This window comes from Pristis pectinata, chromosome 3 (genome assembly GCF_009764475.1).
Source record: "Pristis pectinata isolate sPriPec2 chromosome 3, sPriPec2.1.pri, whole genome shotgun sequence".
NCBI classification, from domain to species: Eukaryota; Metazoa; Chordata; class Chondrichthyes; order Rhinopristiformes; family Pristidae; genus Pristis; species Pristis pectinata.
This window is the reverse complement of record NC_067407.1, coordinates 54,824,937-54,849,620: the sequence shown is the minus strand read 5'-3', so window position 1 is coordinate 54,849,620 and position 24,684 is coordinate 54,824,937. Positions and strand designations below refer to the sequence as shown.

The following is a 24,684-nucleotide window of genomic DNA, read 5'->3' as shown; positions in this document are numbered from 1 at the left end:
TGGTTGAATTCCAACATATTTTGTATATGAATTTCCAAGGACAGGTGTAATGACCAGAAAAACAGGAGGGTAAATAAATGGTATAAAAAGCAAAATGCCAAACTCTCAGAATATAAAAAAAATCCTGATAGGGTACAATAAGGCTATAGAAGGTTCTTGGAACAATAAAGGGATTTTAAGGCCTGAGCAGGCATATGTTTTCCTCTACTGACACAAGCTTTAGCTAACTGAGAAAGATGCAGTTACGTACCTACTCACCAGCTCTCAAACAACAGACCAGGATTCAATGCTAATGAAAGCACCAATAAGCATTGGGTTGACATCCCTAGCTGTTACAATTTAGAATTCCTGTTCTAAATGCTCTCAGTTGAAGATAGGTAAAATATAAGCAAGAAAATCTTCCAATCTTTACTCTTCTTTCCTGTAGCCCACTATTCCCCATCAAAATTAATGCTAGGGAATCTCAGTAAAGAGCTCTGCACTGGATTCATAGGGAATCCAACAGTAGAGCATTTTGAAAGATACAAAGAGCAAGTTCAGAACCTCAATGTTTGACCAGCGATTCATGGAAATCCCAAACTTTAGTACCAAGGAGAAAAATGTGGGTAGTTATCTGTTCTATTGTTTTCTTTGCCCTCCTCAAATCTACTACTTCATACTTAAATGCCAAGTAGAACTTATTCAGTTTCTGTTCATTTGAAAAGTCAGTCCTATAATATCAATTATCCAATATTGTCTTTTCACTTTTGCATTTCTGGGATGTGGCCATTCCTAGCAAAGCTAGCATTTATTGTCCATTCCTAATTGCTGTTGTGATAGTGTTGAACAACCAGACTCTTTGGTGAAAGGATTCCCACATTATTGTTGGGTAGGAAGTTCCAGGACTTCGAACCAGAAGAACAATACATTTTCAAGACAGTATGGTGTGAGACTTGAAGAACTGCAGATGATGGCAACTTCTATCAGTTACATTTCTGTATCATTTGCAAAATTCTTCATTATGCTCCCTCTAACTATAAATCATTGATATACACGCATACATATAAGGCACTAAAAACAAAGGAGCTCTCCAGAATCCCACTGCAAATAGTAATGTAGTGAATTAAACAACAATTAATTGCCTTCCCATTGCGCTTGCCACATTCTCGTTGATTTCATCAGCTATTTTTTCTGATCATAAGCAATGATGGTAGAGAGGAATGTTGGACTGAATTGCAAGGGGTAAGGAGTATACAAGTAGGAAAGTTTGAATGTTGGTAAGACTACACTTGGAGTACTGTGTAAAGTTTTGTTCTCCATATTTAGGAAAGCATATACTTGTATTGGAGGTGGGGCAAAAGAGGGTGTGGGGCTTCCACCTGAAACACTGACAACTCCTCCACCCACCCACTTTGCTCAACTCATTGAATTCCTCCAGCAGATTGTTTGCTGATCCAGGTTCCAGCAGCTCCCGTCTCATCTCCAAGAAATTGAGCAGGTTAGATCTGTACTCATTTCAGTTTAGAGGAATGAAGAGTGAACTTATCAGAAGATTCTGATGGAGATTAACAAATTGGATGTCAAGATGTTGTTATTCAGAGCCAGGGGGCATAGTTCCAGAATAAGGGGTCACCATTTAAGATAAATGAAATGAAATTTCTTCTCTCCTCATGGAGCCATTGAGAGAGTCATTGAATATGTACAAGGCCAAGATTGACAGACATCTGAACTTCAAGGGAGTCAAAGGGTACAAAGAACTTTTCTTGAATTCTCAAGGAATATTAGTGGTTGAGGAAAGTTTAAAGGTTGCACTTAGTGAGAAGTTAGAAGTGGGATTTGTGGTTTAAATATCTGTGTCATTTCAGACTCAATTGAAACCTATGATTATGATGAAAACATTCAGCAAAAATTACATACCTTTTTAATGCCAATAATGGACAAAATATACCACCAGGCATATCTACAGGTACCTGTAACTACCACAGAAATAAGACACAAAAAGGCAGAATCAATACTTTGTATAGCAACACAATTGCTCCTGAACCACAGCTGTTGGAAGTGTTTTCCCCTCCCTCCTCTTCCACCCCCCCCCAAAAAAAAATAAAGCCCTTGCTGATGGTAAACAAGAGTTTAGGGTTAACAATGGAGTAGAATGTACATCTTCTTCTGCATCTTTGAGATGATTAATACAAAAGGAGAACATTTCCTTTTCTTCTTGACCGTATACTTAATTGCTTCCTTTTGCTCCTCCAAATTGTCTGATGTCAACAAGACCAAAACAGAAGCTGTGGCCAAGAGAAAAGAATATAATGGGCATTGCTTGACCATCCTTAGCTTGTAGGATCACATCACTGAGTAACAGGAGCCAGAAAATGGACCAATTAAGTTTTTTTTGAAAAAGCGGTGTGGTGCATACTTCTTACTTTTCCAATTTATTACAGAAAGGAACACTTTAACTGCTACACTATGTAACAGAACCACCACTCTTAACATATCTGGCAATGTTAGCTTAACTCATAACAAGAAATGAAACTTGTTCCAAACAAGGTTTCATTTAGCTTTAGCTGGATTTCCCAGCAGAATTCTTCCTAGAACAATTCTGCTATTTAGTACAACTGCCATGAATTTATTCCTCATTGGAAAGTATTGCCAATGTAATGAATGATATGAATGGATGTAGGGTTTCAGCTTAGAGGGGGTGATTGTTTAATAGCTACAGGTTGTAATCAAGTTTTTTTACATGCAAGTTACATCACTTCTATCTTTAAAAATGGATTCCCAAAATGTAGGTTTTATTCATTAACAACCCAGATTATTAGTAAATTTTGTTGCTATGTGAAATGCAAAATAACCAGGAAGCATCAACCACACACTTATTTTCCTCTTCTTCCCCAACCCCTCCCCAAAAGTTCACCCCAAGAAATTTTTTGTGCCTAGAAACATCAAACAGAGCAGAATTTAAATCAATAGCAACCAAACACAATGGCCTGGATTTTGGAGTCAGTGGAGAAATGATGGTTTTCACCAACTTAGTATGAAACCTCCCAGAAAGACCACCTAATCCCTGATGTGAGCTTCTGTTTTTGTGAAATTGATTGCTTTCAGGAGACAGTTCAAGTGAACCCTTGACATCTAGAACAGTGATGTCATCAAGATGAATGAGAACACATCACAGGCTGCAAAGCAGGAACTAAAAAGTAAGTTGTCTAATATTCTTAAATATTTTACAATCCACAAAGTAACTATTTGGATACAAGATCAAGATAGATGCCCAAAGAAACATTTAAAAATGTTGGAATTCACTATAATCTTAAAATATAGCAGGGCATGACAAGACACATTACAAGTTTTGTAGGGTCAAAAACTGGTTAAAATTTCATTATTTTATTAAAATTCATAGTTTGTGGAACAAGAGTAACAGTTTCAGACTACTTGAGAATGTTTTGGAATCTTACATTTTTGCCAACCAATGATTACTCAACATTGAGTGGGGAAAGCTACCAATCAACACACCCTACAAAGGAGCTTCAGGCACTTCTGGATTCCTACATTTAATTATGCAAGTGTAGGTACCAGAAGTTGACACAATCATTAAGTTTCACCATCAATACTATTACAAAATCCAGACCATGGCTATCTCCGAAGTCTATGCTCTAAAGTGTTTTAGCTGCTGTGATCTTTCTTCTACATTAAATTATGGCAGATAAACTACTAACTCAAGAGTTTGTGTCCCATTCTGATTTGCTGACTTATTTTCAATCATAATACATAACAAATTAACAGCATAATATTATGGCACATTTTTCCAAAATATTGTAGCAAGCCTTGAGAGAGAGAAGCTGGACAGCAAGTAGAATAATTATCTGTGAAAGTGGCCCATATTTTGTTGTGTGAATTTACGAGCAACTTTCATAAAAGAGATACAGGTGCTGAAAATTGCTGCCCCACTCAAACATCAATTCATTCTCAATCTTTCAAGAAACTTTATGACATTACTGCTTTTGTTCATTAATTGCCAATTGGACCCACATTTGGCAATGCAAGGCTTTTTAATGAGATTTATGTTCCTATAATCCCATTCAACATCTCCAGCCCAAAAAGGAAACAGTTTAACTGTGGAATCTTCTTACTTATGGTGAATTGTTGTTAAATTTTGAAAACAATGTTATCATTTTTATCTTTGTGCTTTAGTTCAAATTCACTGCTCTATACCGAATGTTATTCTAATTCACCCCAATTCCTTTTATGCTGTTCTTTTCTTACTCAAATCTTTTTGGTTAAGAAGATAGACTGTTGGTCCCATTTTTTTTTACCAGGTCCTAGCCACCTTCATCTTGCCGTCATAAATACATATCCAATAACCCTCAAGGCTTAAAATTTGAATTTAACGGTGAGATGTTTAACTAAAAGGAATATGAGATGCCTTGCACCAGCAAATTCTGGCCAAGGATACAACATTATTTTCAGTCAATGCTTCCCTATCGGATATCTCCAAGTGTAAGGCAGAACTCTTAACAGACTTGTTGAATGATTTGAGTTTCTTTCTCCCTATGAATGCCTCTCCCACCCACAAGTTTTAATATTCACCTCCACTCGCTTCTGCAACTTAATGTACTTCCAGCAATCAAGGATTTTAGCATTTCCCCAGTGGGGCTCTCACAAGGAATTAAAATTGGTGCCAGCCAATAGTCAAGCATTCTGAGTATAATCTTATTATCAGATTTTAGACTTTAACACAGCATAGAAACCAAATCAACCCATTTACTGAAGTTGAGACACAAGAAATTCTACAGATGCTGGAATCTGGAGCAATACACAAAAAGTGCTGGAGGAACTCAGCAGGTCAGGCAGCATCCATAGAGGGAAATAAATAGTCCACGTTTTGGGCCGAGACCCTTCATCAGGTCTGGAAAGGAAGAGGGCAGAAGCCAGAATAAGAAGGTAGGGGGAGGAGCACATGCGGGCAGGGGATAGGTGAGTTCAGGTGAGAATGGGAAGGTAGGTGGGTGGGGGGGGGGGTAAGGGAAGATGTAATAAGCTGAGAAGTGATAGGTAGAAGAAGCAAAAGGCTGAAGGAGGAGGAATCTGGTAGGAGAGGGCAGTGAACCATGGAATAAAGGATGGGGGAGGAGAGGAGATGGGCAAGTCATCAAGGTGGGGGAAAAGGAGTCACAGGAATAAGGGAAGACAAAGAAGTGGGGGAAAAGAGAAAGGGTGGGGTTATTGGAAATTAGAGAAATCGATGTCGAGGCCATCAGATTGGAGACTCCCAAGGTGGAATATGAGGTGGTGTTCCTCCAACCTGCATCTGGCTTCAACATAGCAGTAGAGGAGGCCATGGATAGACATGTCAGTATGGGAGTGGGATGTGGAATTGAAGTGGGTGGCCACTGGGAGATCCTGGCTGTTGTGGCGGACAGAGCAAAGGTGCTCGACAAAGCAGTCACCCAATCTGCGTCGGGTTTACTGAAGCTGCTATCTCTTGCTACAAAAGAAAGGCATACCTACTGAAAGCTTTTTTTAAAATGCTAAACTTTTATATAACATTAGCTATTGCTTAATGGTGTTGCAACTTTGCACTCTAATAACATGCTTGTTCCTTTAAACCCACTGTTCAAATATTACTTCATAGAGATACAGTTATACAGCACAGAAATGGGCCTTTTGGCTCAACTCATCCATGATGCTCATCTACACTAATCCAGTTTTCCTGTGTTTGGCCCCTATCCCTCTAAACCTTTCATATCCAGTGTACTTATCCAAATGTCTTTTAAATGTTGTAATCATACCCACCTCTACCACCTCGTTCCATATACCCTCCACTTTCTGTGTGGAAAAACTTACCTTTCAGAACCCCTATACCTCTTTCCCCTCTCACCTTAAACCTGTGCCATCTAGCTTTAGACTCCCCTACCCTGATGACAAGGTCATGGAGCTGAAATCTTAACCATTTCTTTCTCTGTCATTGCCTGATCTGTGGAATGTTTTCTCAACCCTGTGCTCATTGACTGCCTGTTCTTATTTTACCAGCCAATCTAAACTTGTCAGGGACATGCCTACTCTCAATAATTCTGTGACAGCAGGAGTCGGGTATGAAGTGTTGAAGGTTAGCACAGGAGAAATTAAATGAAACCAGCCCTTAAATATAATATACGTAAGATGTTAATTTAAACAAGGATGCCACAGGTGCCTCCCCTATCCCCTCTGCTTCCTCCCCAAAATAAAGCGCATTAGTAACACTTGGTCGAGTAACACTTTCTCCTCGGGTACCTTCACATCACACTTCATTTGCTAGCACCTGCCTGAAGCACCTTGAACACTTCAAGTATTATGTTAGAGTCATAAAGCAATACAGCATGGTTACAGGCCCTTCAGCCCAACGAGTCCATGCTGACGTGGTGCCCACCCAGCTTGTCCCAATTTCCTGTGTTTAGCCCATATCTCTCTAACCACGGCCCCTCCATGCACCTATCCAAGTGCTTCTTAAATGATACTATTGTACCTGCCTCAACCACTTTCTCTGGCAGCTCATTCCATATACTCATCACCCTCAGCATGAAAAAGTTGCCCCTCAGGTCCCTTTTAAATCTCCACCCCTCCCCCCCCCAAAAAAAATCTATGCCCCCTAGTTTTGGACTGTTGGGGAAAAGACTTGCCATCTACCTTATCAACGCCCCTCAATTTCTAGAGGTGCCAATGGAAGTTGCCTCAAAATACAAGTCATTAACTCTTCTACTCAGATCTTGAATAGACTACAAAGAATTATTGGTACTTTATAACTTACTTCCAATTAAAGGTATCTACTTAAACAGAATGGCCCAATCATTTATTGAATTTTTAAATGATTATCAGCATACAAAAAGGCCAGTCATTAAAGCTCTGTATTGAATAACTTTGCTTAAGATGATTTAACACAACTTAATGGTCAGGTAAGGATAGCAGCTTTCCTTCTGAAAAAGATATCAGTGAATCAGTAAACTTAACAGACACCATATTAGCTGCTATTCCAGATTTAATTAACTGAATTTAAACACCCCCATCATCATGGCTCGTATCTCTCATAACTTAACTGCTTTGATCCCTTTTCCTATATATAAAAAAAATAAAAACATAAGAAGGTTCATTTAACCCATCTCTTTAGCAGCTGGCAGCAACTGCTATTCTGAGGGTGGAGCCTGGTTAGCTTCAATCACACCATTCTAGCCTTAGCTGATCTAATAGCAATCAACTTCCCCATGGGTGACAGGGCTCCGAGGTCCACTCCAAATAAAAGTTTAAAGGGCAGGAAATTGGGCTTGGCCAGCTCATCAGTCAGTGGAAGATCCTTTCCTCTTCCTGTCTTCTCTATTTTTCCCCATGATGGCATTCTCTTACTCCAGATGCCCTTTCCCTAACATCCAAGATAAAAGTATATGATTTATCTTTTGTTTATCATCTTTATCACTGCTTAGAGCTTCAAGCAGTCCTCCACAAGTGGTACACCGTTGGATCGCCATTTGAACTCTCATCCTTGTAGAGTAGTTGTCCCAATACAATCATCCAGAACAAATTTCCATCTTCAAGCCATTTTGCAATCCTTCAGTCTGAACAGTCATATTAGTATCCTGTTTGTTAACTATTTTCATTAAGTTTTCAATCTTTTCCATTTCCTTAGGCCTAACTTTTGGTCAATAAGACACTCTTGTGTCCTACTTTTCTAATCTAAAGGTCTGGACCTAAAATATTAGCTTGTATATGCTTTCCATAAATAGTGATAGGTCTTCTCTGTTCCAGCACATTATGTTTTTATTCCCAGTGACTTCATTTTGCTTTTACCTCCACCCACAATTTCCTATGTGACAAGTTTCTCTTCACTCTCTCCAACATTTGTGAGTAATTCAGTAGCTATGAAACACAGCAGTTCTAGAGTAAGCCAAGCATTAAATTGCTCAACACCAGAATTAATGAATGCTGTCACTTTGCTGTTCTTGGTAATTTTTCATTTGCTTACTTCTCATATGCCTACTTTCTCGCAACTCATCTTACGTGATGAGTTAATTATCGCACAAGGTCAACTGCAAATCTTTGTCATTGAATTTAGAATATACAATATTTTAGATTTACTGAACAATTTAATTTATCATTTTATCAATAAAAAGAATGGAGTACATTAAGAAAAACATTGTATTAGTTAGGATTTAGAAGACCCCAAAATCTCAACAAACAGTGACATTGTAGTGCAATTGGATTGTTGGGACATGAGCCAGTAGGCTTGTTGAACTTTCCGGGAGAGACACAGCTTGTTATGTATTGGAGCCCACTTGGTCCACCCTTGCTTCTCATGAAGCAATCCAGTCAATCCCTAAAACACCAAATTACTTTTCCTCTGGTGGTCGTGTTTTTTTTCTTAAAAGCCTTGATTGAGTCTGTTTCCATCCCCCTTAAAAGCAGCGAGTGTTTGATCACGACTATTTGTTTTAAGCATTTGCTTGCAACATGGGCAGCCATTTGGCCCATCGAGTTGATGCTAACTCTCAAGAGTATTCGCATTCTCTCACTCGCTTCCCTGCAGCCCATTTTCTCTCACGTAGCCATCTACATCTGATCCTCCAGACATTAATGGGGCAAGCTGCAGCGGACAGTTAACCAACCAGCACGTCTTGTGATGGGGAAGTAAAGCCGAGCACCCCGGGTCAGGATCGAACTGAGGGCTCACTTGCAGCAGTGCCGTTCCAACTTCTGCACAAAAAAAAACTTTTTCCCCTCTGCCCCAAATTTTATCTCACCCACCAATTTCAGCCGTGGAGTTTTACCAAATGCATTTAGCAGTCCCGAGGGGGCGGGGCTGGAAGCCCTCTGTTATTCGGCGGCGGAGGCACCAGAGCCGAGCCGGATGTGTTTAAGGACACGTTTTACTACAGGAAGAGTAATTCCGGCGTCCTTCCCATCTTCCAGCTGCGAAAGTTAAACCCTTCTCTCACCCTCCGCTTCCCCCCCACTCCCCCGTAAAAAAAAGCCTGTGCTGGTTCGCACTCACCTTCCGCCTCCCAGGTTGGCAGTCGCTCCCGGTCCCGGGTGACGCTACCCTGCACTTCCTTGGGCACCGGCTCCATGTGCTCGTCCACCTTCTGCTGCTCCCGCAGCGCTTCCGAGCCCTGCACCGCCTGGCGGAAGAAGCGCAGGATCTCGGGGAAGTGGCAGATGTTGAGGTCGGCCAGCAGCTCGCCTCGCTCGGCCTCCTTCAGCTCGTCCCAGAAGCGCAGCAAGTGAGCCTGGCCGTCCGCCGCCAGCCGCTCGCGCAGCCCGCTCCCGTCCATCGCCGGCGCCCGGGGTGGGCACGAGCCAACTGCGGCGCCTTCCAATCTCTTCAAAAGAAAAAGCGCGAGCCGCTCGGGGCCAACCGAAGCGCGTTCCAAATGCTTTAAAAAGAGCGCGAGCCGATCCGGGCGCGTTCTAGTCGCTAGTGAGGAGGGGAAAAAAGCGCGCGAGCCGGGGGGGATACCTCCCGGTGCAAGAAATGTATATTAATTTTATCAGAATTGAAAGAAATATTTATATATATTTTGTGGGGTGAGAAAGCGCAAAATGAATTATCTTCCGCACTACGGCAGCCGTTAATACCGTGAGTAGGCCCGGGTTTTGAAAATCAGATATTTTACAGAAGGGTCTTATTAGCAGCAGACAGATACTGACAACCGGCGGCGCTGGTGATATTCTTGCCGCTTCACGTCCGGTGCAGGATATTTAAAGTCATGTCATCAAAGGTGCCGGCAGCCAGTGAGAGCTGGTGAGCTGGAATGGTCGGGGCTGGACCCGACCCGCCTCCCTGCCCTTGCTCGGTGTCAAGGCCGCCTCGTTCCACCTATCCACAAACATACATACGCACACACTCATTCCTGACGTGGTTGCTCTTCCCGGACATGGGCTCGCCGCTTACCAGTTAGATATATATAATAGCTTTCCAGTATCTGCAGTTATATATAATAATGATATATATAATAACTGCAGATGCTAGAAAGCGGAATACGCTAAAAACAACCAGCAGGTCAGGCAGCATCTGTGGAGAGAGGAAAAACAGCTTCAAGTGGGGGACCCTTGGTCGGGATTGCTTTACAATCCTCTGTGGCGGTGTTTGTACGACCGTACAAGCTCCAATAGTAATTCTGTCGGGGTTTTTTGTGGGGGAGGGAGGGAGAGAATAAAACAAAACTCTCAAAATTGCAACCAATAACGCGGGGAAATAAAACCTTGCCTTGCCAATTACCCTCAATCCCAGCTAATGATTTATCAAGGGGGAAATAAAAGGAGCAGGCTATTGCATGCGAGGTTGATGAGGAATCGTTCCATCAGTTTCCTGGTCATGGAAAACTTACGGCACACGTGTCCATTGGGCGTACCGGCTGAGAGTGCAAGCAGGCGATTCCCTCGTCTCAGCTCTTGGTCTGCAACCTTATAATACAGAAGGCCATTCGACCATCGGGTCCGTGCTAATTCCCGGGGTCGTCGTACTCAAGGGCACAACCAGTCACTTTTTACAATGTGACGAGGGTTTGCGAGTTGCATTAGGAAACGTTTAAAAATATTTCGAAGTTTTCAACGAGAACTGTCCATCAAGAAATAAAATAACTCCACAGGAAAAGTGATTCATTCACGCCTGTCTAACAATGGTGGTTAGAGATGACATTGGATTTAAAGACTTATAAATGTTGCCAAGATGAGTAGTAAATCAGAGGGCTCGGATATTTTTAACATCGGCAATGAACTGATAGAGATGATACAATATGAAAAGTAAATCAGCAAACAAATGTCTAAAAAATTATAGCTACTCGTGCAACATTGAAAAAATATCGCATAAAGAAATGTAGATCTCCGAGACACGACAGGAGAAAGTTCAATGAGGAGTAGAAATAGTTGATTTAGTATTTATAATGAAATATTTTGCACCTCTGCTTTACTGCTGTACCTTCCAGTATTTAACCACATCCCTGCTCAGAAGAAGATCGCAGAGTCACCCATCGACCTTTCGAGTGCCTGATCGCCGATGAACCGGTTCCTTGCTACGCCGCCGGGAGCCGCAAGCTCACGGCCTCTGTCATCAGCAATCCTGGCTTTGTCACGATTTTTTGTTGTACCTGGGCCGTTGACCAACATTATCGGTCAGGGGATTAGGTAGGGAACTATATTTCAGGGTCTGGTAAAGCGAGATGCAACAGCTCAGGATTAGGAAATTGGGCCTGAATCTGTACAGGCTCAAACCGGACATGAAGAGCTGCTGGATTGATAGTCACAGTCTACAATCTCCCCACTGCTTTCCCTCTGCAATCTACCCACCGGCAGTGATAAAATACACCGTGGATTTACACTGCTACCATCGGATATCAATGACCGAAGAATGCAATAATCTTTAGATAAAAACACTACCCAATTCAAAGTATTGGTTTCAGAATCGTGCCCAGAATGAATTGGGCTTAATAAACAATGTTTGGAAGATTAACTTAACCAAGCCAAAAAAAAATCATCCCTAAGATATAAATTGAAAGATACCTTATTGCCTCTGTCAGCACTACCTTTATTTGTACTGCGTGGTGTAAGAAAATATAGTCGCAATAAATCCTAAATATAGCTAAGTATTACCTAATCAAAGATCAAACTAAAATACCAAAATGCCCAAATCATTATCTACTCAATTATCTATGAAATTAAACATTCCAATTGAGATAGAATTAACTATTGGTGTACGCGGATTAGGTACTCGATATGTAAGTAATTATCCCCGTTGTTGACTATACAAGCAAAGTCCAATGTTCGGCTCGATAAACCTGTTGGGTGCGAGTTTGCTCGAAATGTTGCCATTGACAGTGTGCGTAAGGAGCGCCCACGTGATCTGCTTTTTTCCCCCCCAGTGAGATCAGCGCGGCGTATGATTCGCCAGCTGGAGGGAGTGTCAGAATCTGCTGAGAGTTTATTTGGCTGACTGAGTTTGAAAGACTTGTATTGGGGCTATTACTGCCAAGGAGCAGGTCAGAAGTAGTGTAGTTTGCTGATGATTCATAATCAAGGAGGAAAGTGAGCTGCAAAGAAAATGAAACGGTGCCACAAAGGGTGGTCCTAAAAACAAAACGAGAAATTGGTCGAAAGCATGTCTGCAACAGCGTTAATATATATTAGAAAAAAGTGCAAAAACATCGTCTGTCTTGTTCACATCGGACGACGCATTATTCAGCACAGCTATTGAGGAAAGCTGTCAACACTTAAAGGTACAGACAGACAGCAGTAACAAACATGGATGCCATCCACACCCCCAAAAGACTTTACCCTCACCTCATCATCCCTCACTTCCAATAGTAGAATAATGAAAAGGCCACTCCTTTTGGGCAAAGCAGTGAGAAATGGAGATCATGTGCAATGGGAGGGGGCCCGGTTGGGTTCAGCACCTCACCAGGCTGCAGGAGATGATCTCCTCATGGACAAGATGCGAACCACTTCACAAGTGGAATTGTGCTGTAGTAGACTACTTTATTACCATATGTTCTTCACCATCTCCATAAAGGTGCTTATAAAAGCTTTGTAGGGGGTGAGGGGAGTTCCACTAATTCCCACTTAGCAGAGTTCACAGGACGAGGAGATGCAAGAACTGGAAGGAATAATGGGGAGAGCAGAAGAGGAGTAGGGTGGCAGTGATGATAATGCGTTGTTGTGTTTGACGTCCCAGAGCATCATCACTGTGCTCAAAATATGGTAGACAGAAATGTCCTTGGGGTTTACACCAACAGTAATGCCCGTAGGCCTTAAGGAACCTAGTGTGGGGGCACACTGAGGAAAGGTCCATGCATCCTTATAACCCTCAGATGAAGACCACGACTGGGATGCTGTCATATCAAGACTAATTCAGACACACAGTGAGATAGTTAACGAGGTGTCAGATCTCTCTCACCAAATGTGAAAGACAAGAAGGAGCTTGGGGAATCCATCTCCGTGCTCTCACAGGTGATTGTGTAGACTTAGGAGTTGGTGAGCTCTACCCTGGAGGCATGTGTTCTTCTTTGCAAGAGTTTAGTGATGATTCCGCATACATTCCCTACTAGTTCCAGGGACAACTGCCACGAAGGCTGCACAATCTCTTTCAGCTTCTGAATAGTCTCGTGCAGACTGAGCTTGATATCTAGCATCTGCTACATGTAAAACATTGTTATCAGAGCAGATATGATGGGGAAGGAGCTATGCACCAAATATGGGTCAGTTGGTACAATGCCTTATAATGAACCTCCCTGGAGTTTCTTGAGGAATTCCTCATCAATGAATGTGTAGATTTCATTGCCTTGAAATGTTAGCTCCTCAATGGACCTCCCCACCCAATGCATGCCAGGTATTATGCTATGCATTACTTACGGCTGATTGGATACAATGGTGAATGGCTGCCATCAATGTTAAAGACCTTGGATTATTCTTTAAGCTCTTGGCCACTTTTTAACATCTGGAGAGTGGAGCTCCTTAGAGGAAAGTACATTTTTGCAGACATCTAAATTCTTTAAGCAAGATACCAATATAAGGAGAAATAGCAATTGAAGCAAACCAAATGTATATTGTTTGTTGTAATAATGGAAGTGTGGGGAAGGTCACTTGGTTTGAATTGGGACTGTGATTTTGCAGATTTCTTTGAAAAAGTATCTCGATCAGGGTGTCTGCTATAGCCCATGCAGACATTGCCTCCTTCCTTCAGCTGAGAGGGGATGTTGAACCAGGAACATCCTCCTAGTAGCCTCTATCATTCTTCTGTTCCTCCTGGCCCTCAGGCTCTGCCTTGTAGTCCTCAGCATCTGGGTCTCCTTGCTGCTGTTCCTCCAGCACCAATTTGTGGTTTGCAAAGCTGCACGTTGGGCAGCACACTGCAATGAGTGTTCCACATCTCCTTGCCTGGACTGATGCAGGCAATGGAATCTCATCTCATCAATGACATTTTCCATCATTATCCAGATATTTTCATTGCTCTTGTACCAGTGCTTAGCAGGTATGGTGGAATGTGAAATGGCGTGAACAATTACTGGAACCATCCATTAGGTAATTATCCTCATGATTCACCAACAGCTGTGCATTTAGGGAGTGGAAACTGGTTCTATTCATATAAATGTCTCCAGGGCCTTTATGACATAAGTGTGCAGTTAATGCTGACAGTTCTTCCAATGGCCTAACAGCAGCTTCCTGAATCACAGTGCGGATTCCATTGATCCAGAAGCACAGTGGATATTATCTTCGTTGCATGACAATTCCAAGACAAATGAATTGAACAGCACTAACCACTATGTACGACCTTTTTTGACCACTGTGAAGCATTCAAAAGGACAGGACTTACACTCAACATCCATGAGACAAAGGTTCTCTACGATCTGCTCCTGGTGTACCACACTGCTTTCCAACAATAAGGTTCAGGGCAAGACCTTGGAAAATGTGGATTACTTCCTGTATTTTGGATGTCATCTCTTGATGAAAGCAGACATCAATGATGAAATTTGCCACTGTGATCAGGACCTCAGACCTGGCAAAAAACACCTGGTCTACTGGGCAGCAAAGATCTTTGCTCTCTGAGACCCGGACTAATTACAGCAGGAACTGAAAAAAATCTCACCAGTACTCTTCCTGAAAAATCCTCAAAATTCATTGGAAAGACAAGCAAATCAACATCAGTGCCCTCTCCCAGGCCAACATCCCTAGTGATGAAGCCCTAGTTTCACTCATTCAGCGACACTCAAGAGGCCACATCATTTGTGTGACTAGCACTAGACTCCCGAAACAAACTCGCTATTCTGAGCTCGCTCATGGAAAGAAGTTACCAGGTGGACTGAGGAAGAGATTCAAGTATGTCTTCAAAGTCCCCTTGAAGAAATGCAACATTTCCACTGACTTCTGGGAACCCCTGGCCCGCGACTACTCAAAATGGGGAAGGAGAGTTTGGGATGGTCTTGAGAACCTCATGCATTGAGAGCACACAGAAACGTTGCATAAGTGGCAAAAGGATCTGTCCATCTCCAACTATCTACCTACCTCTCCTCCACCACCCTCCCCTCCCCATCCCTTCCCCCCACCCCTTCCCCCCCACACACACGCCCTTCAGTCAGCTGCCATCCGCCCCATCTAGGAAGAGTTTGCAGTTCCTACATTGGCCTCATTAGCAACAGCTAACAGGGTTTGCTTTTTTCCCAGTGGTTAGTTGTTAAGCATTCATTCGATGCATTCCTCAAAGATGACACTGCTGGAAGCATAGCATTACTGCAGGCTTCTGGATGGACCTTAAAGCAATTGGCATAGATATTGTTCTCCTGCGTAGGCAGTCCCCCGGAGCAAGGATGACTTAATTTCACTTCACAGCTATTGCATTTCTTCAAGATGGCTCTGGGCATTTCCTTGAATCATTTCCTCTGTCAGCCCAGTAATTCACATGACAGAGCTCAGGAGAGTGTCTGTTTCAGGACTCTGATGTTGGACAAGCAACCAGCATCGGTTCACTTGTCCTTCTGGTGAATTTGGTGTGTCTTACTTCATAAGCTCATCTCAAAGCCACAAAACCAGCGTTAAAGTAAGTAATCCTTGATCTTGAGAGACTGCCTAAGAAGGATGTGAAGAATATCTTTGCCATCTGCCCAAAGGCCACCCAACACTCCCTGAGTGGCCTGTCATACCTATCCCAAAGCCTCCAGTAATGACGTGCTGATAGCAATTTCAGCTGAGTTATGCACTGAATAAGCAGATCAGCAGTTAACTGCTGGGAAAAAAACACTCCCTGTGGGTTGTTGCATGCTCTGTAAACCTTGAATGTTGTTTGAGCAGTCTGTAGTCATTCTGTAGCTACCCATCCAGGTCTCTTGATGTCAGCAGGATCTGTCTTTAAACAGTAGGAAAAGTAAAAACATTGCATGTTATTATTCTGCATCTAATTCTGCTGAGACTGCCCCACGGCATTTGTTGAATCCCAGCAGCACTTGTTGTGCAGAACACTGAGTTCCAATTTATGTCGATACAGGTGGAAACTTACTTTGTGCTATGAATGATGTCATTAGATATGCTCCTGACACCGTGAAAATGGCTTGTGTGTGAATGTGCCTGGTCTAATTCTGTGATTCTGACAATGACCAAATGATGGGATTTACTCTGTGTACTATTGATTTTGGCTAGCACTTTAAAATGCTGCGTTGCATGCTATTTTGTATTTTTTCATATTTTCCCACAACACAGAAGGAGGTCATTTGGCCTATTGAGGTGATCCAGTTATCAGAGTATTCCAATCAATCCCATTCTCCCACATTTCCTTGCAATCTATTCTCTCTTGAATACCCATTAACTCCCCTCTGAGTCTTTCACCACCAACCACAATGGGGATAAATTATATTATCCAATTAACCTGCCAATGAACACGTCTTCGGTTGTGGGAGGAAACCGGAGCATTCGGAGGAAACTTAGGCAGTGACAGAGTGAATATGCAAATATCAGACAGGCAGTGCTGGAGGTCTAGATCAAACTGGGGTCATGGAGACTGTGAGGCAACAGCACTGCCTGTTCACTCTGCTGCCCAATGCTATTAAGTAACGTTTAACAGTTCACAAAGATATTCTCTTGGGATCCTTACCCTAACCTTAATGCACTTCTAGCCTAAAATGTTTGCAAGAGGATGTAAGCATGCTCTGCACTGGACAGAAAGATGGAAGATATAGTATTTTGTAGGAACGTGAAATTATGCACTTTGGTTTGTAGTAAAACAGTATTCTTTTAAACACTGAGAAATTCTCAAATTCTAGTGCTTGGAATTTTTCAGGTTTGTGGTAATGAGATGCAGATACAGAAAACATTGGGAAGACAAAATGGGAAAGTTGGCCTTTATTTCAAAGGGGTCAGAGTTCAAAAGAAAGGGAGTCTTTGGTGAATTTTCATTTGGAGTAACGTGTGAAGTTTTGATCTTGTTACCTGACGAAGTGTATACTTGCCTCGAAGTCAGTTAGGATAAATTAACCAGATATATACCTGAGAGGAGGGGGTTTATGGAGAGATCTATGAGGAGAGATTGAGTAAGACAGGCATATACTCAATGGAATTTGGAAGAATGAGATGTGATTTCATTGGGACAGGCACAGTTCTGAGCGATAGCTGCTGAGACTCTGTTTTCTCCAGCTGGAGGTTCCAGAACTAAAGGCGATAACCGGGATAAGGGAACAGTCACTTAGGACATAGAAACATAGAAACATAGAAAAACTACAGCACAATTCAGGCCCTTCGGCCCACAAAGCTGTACCGAACATGTCCCTACCCTAGAAATTACTAGGCTTACCCATAGCCCTCTATTTTTCTCAGCTCCATGTACCTATCCATCAGTCTCTTAAAAGACCCTATCGTATCCACCTCCACCACCGTTGCCGGCAGCCCATTCCACGCACTCACCACTCTTTGAGTAAAAAACTTACCCCTGACATCTCCTCTATACCTACTCCCCAGCACCTTAAACCTATGTCCTCTTGTGGCCACCATTTCAGCCTTGGGGAAAAGCCTCTAACTATCTACCCGATCAATACCTCTCATCATCTTATATACCTCTATCAGGTCCCCCCTCATCCTCCGTCGCTCCAAGGAGAAAAGGCCGAGTTCCCTCAACCTGCTTTCATAAGGCATGCTCCGCATTCCAGGCAGCATCCTTGTAAATCTCCTCTGCACCCTTTCCATGGCTTCCACATCCTTCCTGTAGTGAGGTGACCAGGACTGAGCACAATACTCCAAGTGGGGTCTGACCAGGGACCTATATAGCTGCAACAATATCTCTCGGCTCCTAAATTCAATTCCCCGATTGATGAAGGACAATACACCATATGCCTTCTTAACCACAGAGTCAACCTGCGCAGTCGCTTTGAGCGTCCTATGGACTTGGACCCCAAGATCCCTCTGATTCTCCACACTGCGTAGAGTCCTACCATTAATACTATATTCTGCCATCATATTTGACCTACCAAAACGAACCACTTCACACTTATCTGGGTTGAACTGCACCTGCCACTTCTCAGCCCAACTTTGCATCCTATCTATGTCCTTCTGTAACCTCTGACAGCCCTCCAAACTATCCACAACACCCCCAACCTTTGTGTCATCCGCAAACTTACTAACCCACCCCTCCACTTCCTTATCCAGGTCATTTATAAAAATCACAAAGAGCAAGGGTCCCAGTACAGATCCCTGAGGTACACCACTGGTCACCGACCTCCACGCAGAATACGACCCTTCAACAACCACTCTTTGCCTTCTGTGGGCCAGCCAGTTCTGGATCCACACTGCAATGCCCCCTTGGATCCCATGCCTCCTTACTTTCTCAATAAGCCTTGCATGGGGTACCTTATCAAACGCCTTGCTGAAATCCATATACACTACATCTACTGCTCTCCCTTCATTGATGTGTTTAGTCACATCCTCAAAAAATTCAATCAGGCTCGTAAGGCAGGACCTGCCCTTGACAAAGCCATGCTGACTATTCCTAATCATAATATACCTCTCCAAATGTTCATAAATCCTGCCTCTCAGGATCTTCTCCATTAGCTTACCAACCACTGAGGTAAGACTCACTGGTCTATAATTCCCTGGGCTATCCCTACTCCCTTTCTTGAATAACAGAACAACATCCGCAACCCTCCAATCTTCTGGAACCTCTCCCGTCTCCATTGACGATGCAAAGATCATCGTCAGAGGCTTTGCAATCTCTTCCCTCGCCTCCCACAGCAGCCTGGGGTACATCTCATCTGGTCCCGGCGACTTATCCAACTTGATGCTTTCCATAAGTTTCAGCACCTCCTCTTTCCTAATATCGACATGCTCAAGCTTTTCAGCCCGCTGCAAGTCCCCACTACAATCCCCCAGATCTTTTTCTGTCGTGAATACTGATGTAAAGTATTCATTAAGTACCTCCGCTATTTCTTCTGGATCCATACACACTTTCCCACTGCTGCACTTGATAGGCCCTATTCTGTCGCATCTTATCCTCTTGCTCTTCACATACTTGTAGAATGCCTTGGGGTTTTCCTTAATCCTGCCCGCCAAGGCCTTCTCATGCCCCCTTCTGGCTCTCCTAATCTCCTTCTTAAGCTCCTTCCCATTAGCCTTATACTCTTCCAGATCTCTAACATTACTTAGCTCTCTGTACCTTTTGTAAGCTTTTCTTTTCCTTTTGACTAGATTTATTATAGCCTTTGTACATCACGGTTCCTGTATCCTCTCGTGACTCCCCTGTCTCATTGGAACATGCCTATGCAGAACTCGACACAAATATCCCCTGAATATTTGCCACATTTCTTCCGTACTTTTCCCTGAGAACATCTGTTCCCAATTTAATCTTCCAATTTCCTGCCTGAGAGCCTCATAATTCCCTTTACTCCAAATAAACGCCTTTCTAGTCTGTCTGTTCCTATCTATCTCCAGTGCTAACGTAAAGGAGATAGAATTATGATCACTATCACCAAAATGTTCAACCACTGAGAGATCTGACACCTGGCCAGGTTCATTTCCCAACACCAAATCAAGCACAGCCTCTCCTCTTGTAGGCCTATCTACATATTGTGTCAAGAATCCTTCCTGAACACACTTAACAAACTCCACCCCATCTAAACCCCTCACTGTCTGGAGATGTCAATCGATGTTTGGGAAATTAAAATCCCCCATCACAACAACTCTGGACTGAAATAAAGAAAAAATTATTTTGCAGAGGGTGGTAAATCTTTGGAATTCTCTGCCTCATAGGATTGTGGATGCTCAAATGTTCATAATAATATAAATATTCTCAGCTGAACCATAGAACCATACAGCACAAAACAGGCCCTTAGCTTTTTTGGTTTTGAGATACAGGATCCATCATGATAATATACTGTAGAGAGGCAGATCAGGTTTAAGGGCCATGAGGCCAACTCCTATTAACATTCTTATGAATTCACAATGTTTCTGACAGTAATCAAGTGTGCCTTTTCAGGCTGTGTTACCCCAAGCCTTCTCCACTTCAATGAACTGAAATAACTTGATGTGAATTTATGTTATACGCCCTTCTTTGTTAAAACATCCTAATAATCTGATGCTTAGTTACGTAAGGTCTAATCGAACTTTTAATGGTTTACTTATCCATAATTATTCCTTGGCAAACTAACTACCTCTACAAAGCTAACATAATGTACTAAATTTTCTTTGTTTGTAAGCAATTTCCTTGCTTGAATATTTCAAAAATATAAGAATTTTAAAATGTTTACTTTTTCAAAATGTTTGCCTATAATATCTTAGCTTCTATTTTACATTGGTGTCTTTGTTTAGCTTTTTTATGTTTAAAATGTTAATTAAAAATAGCTTCCTGATTTGCTGTCTGTGAGAATTCTTAAAGTGATTTGATTCTTCAGCCAGCTTGGTAAGATCATAGATTTTGGTATCCAGGGATCAAGCACCACACAGCCTGAGAACAGGCCCTTTGGCCCAACTCATCCATGCCTACCAAATTATCTTCCTGAGCTGGTCCCATATGCCTGCATTTGGCCCATATCCCTCTAAATCTTTCCTATCTATGTACCTGTCCAAACATTTTTTAAGTGTTATAATTGTACCTGCCTCTACCACTTCCTCTGGCAGCTCATTCCATATATCCACCACCCTCTGTGTGAAAAACCTGTCTCTCAGGTCCCCCTTTAAATCTTTATCTTCTCACTTTAACCTTATGCCCTCTAGATTTAGACTCCCTTGCCTGGGGAGAAAGATTGTGGCAATCTATCTTATCTAAGCCTCTCATGATTTTAGAAACAATCTTCTACCAGTTTAGCTGCTGCCTGTGAGAAGCACTGCACAGGAGCAGTGGGACAAGCAAAGGCTAAAGTGGAAAGGTTGATAGCAACCCATTTTTTAATATCTCTGTTGCAACCACCAATTTGAAAACCAATGGCATAGAGATAAAATGTAGCAACTTAACTTGACTGCATCATTATCGTTACCACTGAGAAGGCGAAATAGCAGAAACATATCATTACCTGGTTCCATCCAAACTGCAGGCATGATTTATACATAATCTCATTGGTAGCTACTGAAAAAAAACTGCAGACGCTAGAAATCTGAATAAAAACAGAAAATGCTGGAACCACTCAGTAAGCCAGGCAGCATCTGCAGAATGAAGAAACAGTGAATGTTTCTGGGACCCATCATCAGAACGGTTTTGCCAAAGGGACTCCTGAACTTGAAATATTATCTGTTTCTCTTTCCACAGATGTTGCCTGATTTGCTGAATTTTTCTTGCGTTTTCTATTTTTATTGGAAAATTGGTTTATTATTGTCACGTGTACTGAGGTACAGTGAAAAACTTTGTTTTGCATGCCATCCATACAGATTAGTGCATTGAGGTAGTACAAAGGAAAGCAATAACAGAATGCAGAGTAAAGTGTTACATTTACAGAGAAAATGCAGTGCAGGCAGACAATGAGGTGCAAGGCCATAACAAGATAGATTGTGAGGTCAAGAATCCATCTTATCATACTAGGGGATCGTTCAATAGTCTTATAACAGTGGGATAGAAGCTGTCCTTGAACCTTGTGGTATGTGCTTTCAGACTTTTGTATCTTCTGCCTGATGGGAGGGGGGTAAAGAGAGAATGTCTAGGGTAGGTGGGATCGTTGATTATGTTAGCTGCTTTACTGAGGCAGCGATAAGTGTAGACAGAGTCTATGGCGGAAAGGCTGGTTTCCATGATGTGCTGAACTGTGTCCACAACTCTCTGCAGTTTCTTGTGGTCTCAGGCAGAGCAGTTGCCATACCAAGCCATGATGCAACAGGATAGGAGGGTTTCTATGGTGCATCTATAAAAATTGCTGAGGGTCAAAGAGGACATACCAAATTTCTTCAGCCTCCTGAGGAAGTAGAGGCACTGGTGCACTTTCTTGGCCATGGCGTCTATGTGGTTGGACTAGAACAGTCTATTGGTGATGTTCAGTCCTGGGAACTTGAAGCTCTCAACCCTCTCGACCTCAGCAACGGTGATGTAAACAGGAGCATGTGCACCAGCTCCCTTCTTGTAGTCAGTGACCAGTTCTTTTGTTTTGCTGACATTGAGAGAAAGATTTGAGAGAAAGAGACACTATGCCACTAGGTCCTCTATCTCCTTCCTAAACTCCGACTCATCGTTATTTGAGATTCGGCCTACTACGTTGGTGTCATCTGCAAACTTGTAGATGAAGTTAGAGGAGAATCTGGCCATGCAGACGTGAGTGTATAGTGTAAAGTAGGGGGCTGAGGACACAGCCTTGTGGGGCAGCAGTGTTGAGAATAATTGTTAAGTCCCAAGTTGAGGAAGATGGAGATGAGTTTGCTTGGAATTATAGTATTGAAGGCGGAGCTATAGTCAATAAACAATAGTCTAATGTAGGTCTTTACTGTCCAGATGTTCCAGAGATGAGTGTCGGGCCAGGGATATGGCAGCCGCCGTAGAGCTCTTTTGGCAGTAGGCGAATTGCAGTTGGTCGAGATTATCTGGGAGGCTAGGGTCGATGTGTGCCATGACCAGCCTCTCGAAGCACTTCATGATGGTGGATGTCAGAGCCACCAGGCAGTAGTCATTAAGGCACGTTACCTTATTTTGCATAGGTACCAGGATGATAGTGGTCTTCTTAAAGCAGGTGGGAACTTAGATTGATATTGGGAGAGGTTAAAAATGTCTGCAAATACCCCCACCAGCTGATCTGCACAGGATCTGAGGTCGCTTACCTAAGGGCTTGCTTGTCAGTTTCACTTTACAGGACTTGGGACTTGGAGCGAGAGTGGGAGAGTTTAATGGAGGTGGGTCTTGGGGCTTGCTTATGAGTTTCACTTTACAGGAATTTAAACGAGGCAAGTTTGCCAATTGTTAGTTAATTGTAAATTGATTGGCTAATTAGCTAATTCACAGTAGCCAGTAAAAAGAAGCTCAGGTCAAGTGGAGTGGCTATTGTGATAGTGGGTTAGTGGAAGAAGCTGAGGCTTTGGCATGAGGAGGCTGAGTAAATGGCCCAGGTGTTGGGAGTGAGAGTGGATCTTTAAAAAGGCTTTGGTGAGGAGGCATAGGTAAGGTTTTATATTGCTGTTGATCCTTGGTACTTGATTCTGGATGGTAGTTAGGGTAGTGGGATGCTCCTCCTGTAAGAAATGGGAAGTCAGGGAACCTCATAGTCTCCCTGATGACTACATCTGTGGGAAGTCCACCCAGGTGCAGATCCTGACAGACTGGGTCAATGAACTGGAGCTGGATTTGGATGTACTCAGGATCATCCAGGAAGCTGAGAGCATTATAGATGAGTCTTTTACTGAGGTGGTCATACCCAAGGTACATGCTTCAGAGAGATGGGTGACCACCAGGAAAATTAAAGGGAGTAGGCTGTCAGTGCATAGTTCACCTGTGGCCATTCCCCTTACTATCCTCTTTGGATACTGTTGAGGGGGATATTCTTTCAGGTGCTAGCAGCAGTGGTCAGGTCTTTGGCACTGTGTGGCTCTGACCCTCAGAGTGAAAGGGTGTAGTCAGACAGGGTAATAGTGATAGGAGACTTGATAGTGAGGGGGATAGACAGGAGATTCTGCAGCTGCAAAAGAGATGCCAGGGTAGTGTGTTGCCTCCTGGGTGCTAGGGTTGAGGATGTCTCTGAGTGGCCGAAGAGAATTCTCAAGTGGGAGGGCAAACAGCCAGAGGCCATTGCACATATTGGTACAAAAGACATAATTAGAACAAGGGACAAGGTCCTGCAGAATGAGTATGGGGAGTTAGGTAAGACGTTTTAAGAAGCTGGACCTCGAGGGTGGTGATCTTTGGATTACTCTTGGTGCCACATGCTAGCAAGGTGAGAAATAGATGGTTAGGCCAGATGAAATTCCAGCTGAGGAGCTGGTGCAGGGGACGGGGATTCAGGTTCTTGGACCATTAGGATCTCTTCTGGTGTAGACATGACCTGTACAAGAGGAATAGGTTCACTTGAACCAGAGAGTCCAATATCCTTGCAGGGAAATTTGCTAATGCTACATGGGAAGGTTTAAACTAAATTGGTTGGAGGGTGGGATTCTGAGCAGGAGCAAGTCAAGGAGCAGTAACCAGCAAGAGCAAGTTTAGTAATCAGGATAGCCAGAGGCACAGTAAATACAGGGAAGGGAATGCTCAGTCAAACTGCATTTATTTCAACACATGAGGTTTAACAGGTAAGGTGGATAAACTCAGAGTGTGGATTGGCTCTGAGGACTAGGATGTTTAAGATATCTTTATTAGTCACCTGTACATTAAAATACAGTGAAATGCATCTTTTGCAAAGAGTGTTCTGGCAGCAGCCCGCAAGTGTCACCACGCTTCTAGTGCCAATGTAGCATGCCCATAACTTCCTAACCTGTATGTTTTTGGAATGGGGGAGGGCAGGATTGGCAGCTCAGTATTCCAGGATACAGATCCCACAGGCATGACAGAGGTACAGATAAGGAGAGGGTGTTGCCTCTTTGATAAGGGAGGACAAAACACCAGTACTTAGATGTTGTTCTTATGGGATCATCTAGTGAGGCCATATGGGCAGAACTTAGAAACAAGGAGGGGAGGGTCACTGTAGTGTAGCTGTATTATAAACCACCTGATAGTCAGTGGGAACTTGAGGAGCAGGTGTGTAGAAAAATTGTTCATAGTTGTAAGGATAATAGTTGTATTAGTGGAGATTTTAATTCTCTGGTGTTGACTGGGAACCC

The 24,684-nt window shown here is 42.8% G+C and overlaps 1 protein-coding gene across 2 annotated transcripts in view; it reads right to left on the bottom strand.

Moving 5' to 3' along the window:
* The window catches only part of uap1 (UDP-N-acetylglucosamine pyrophosphorylase 1), a 45,867-nt gene extending 34,697 nt beyond the window's left edge, over positions 1-11,170 (bottom strand). Inside the window, exon 1 of one of the 2 annotated variants that reach the window (XM_052013147.1) lies at positions 8,996-11,170. In XM_052013147.1, the coding sequence (XP_051869107.1) occupies positions 8,996-9,275 (280 nt within the window). In that variant the 5' untranslated portion in view covers positions 9,276-11,170. The remainder of the gene's footprint in view (positions 1-8,995) is intronic. The other variant, XM_052013146.1, reaches the window with a different exon arrangement.
* Positions 11,171-24,684: the final 13,514 nt, after the last annotated feature.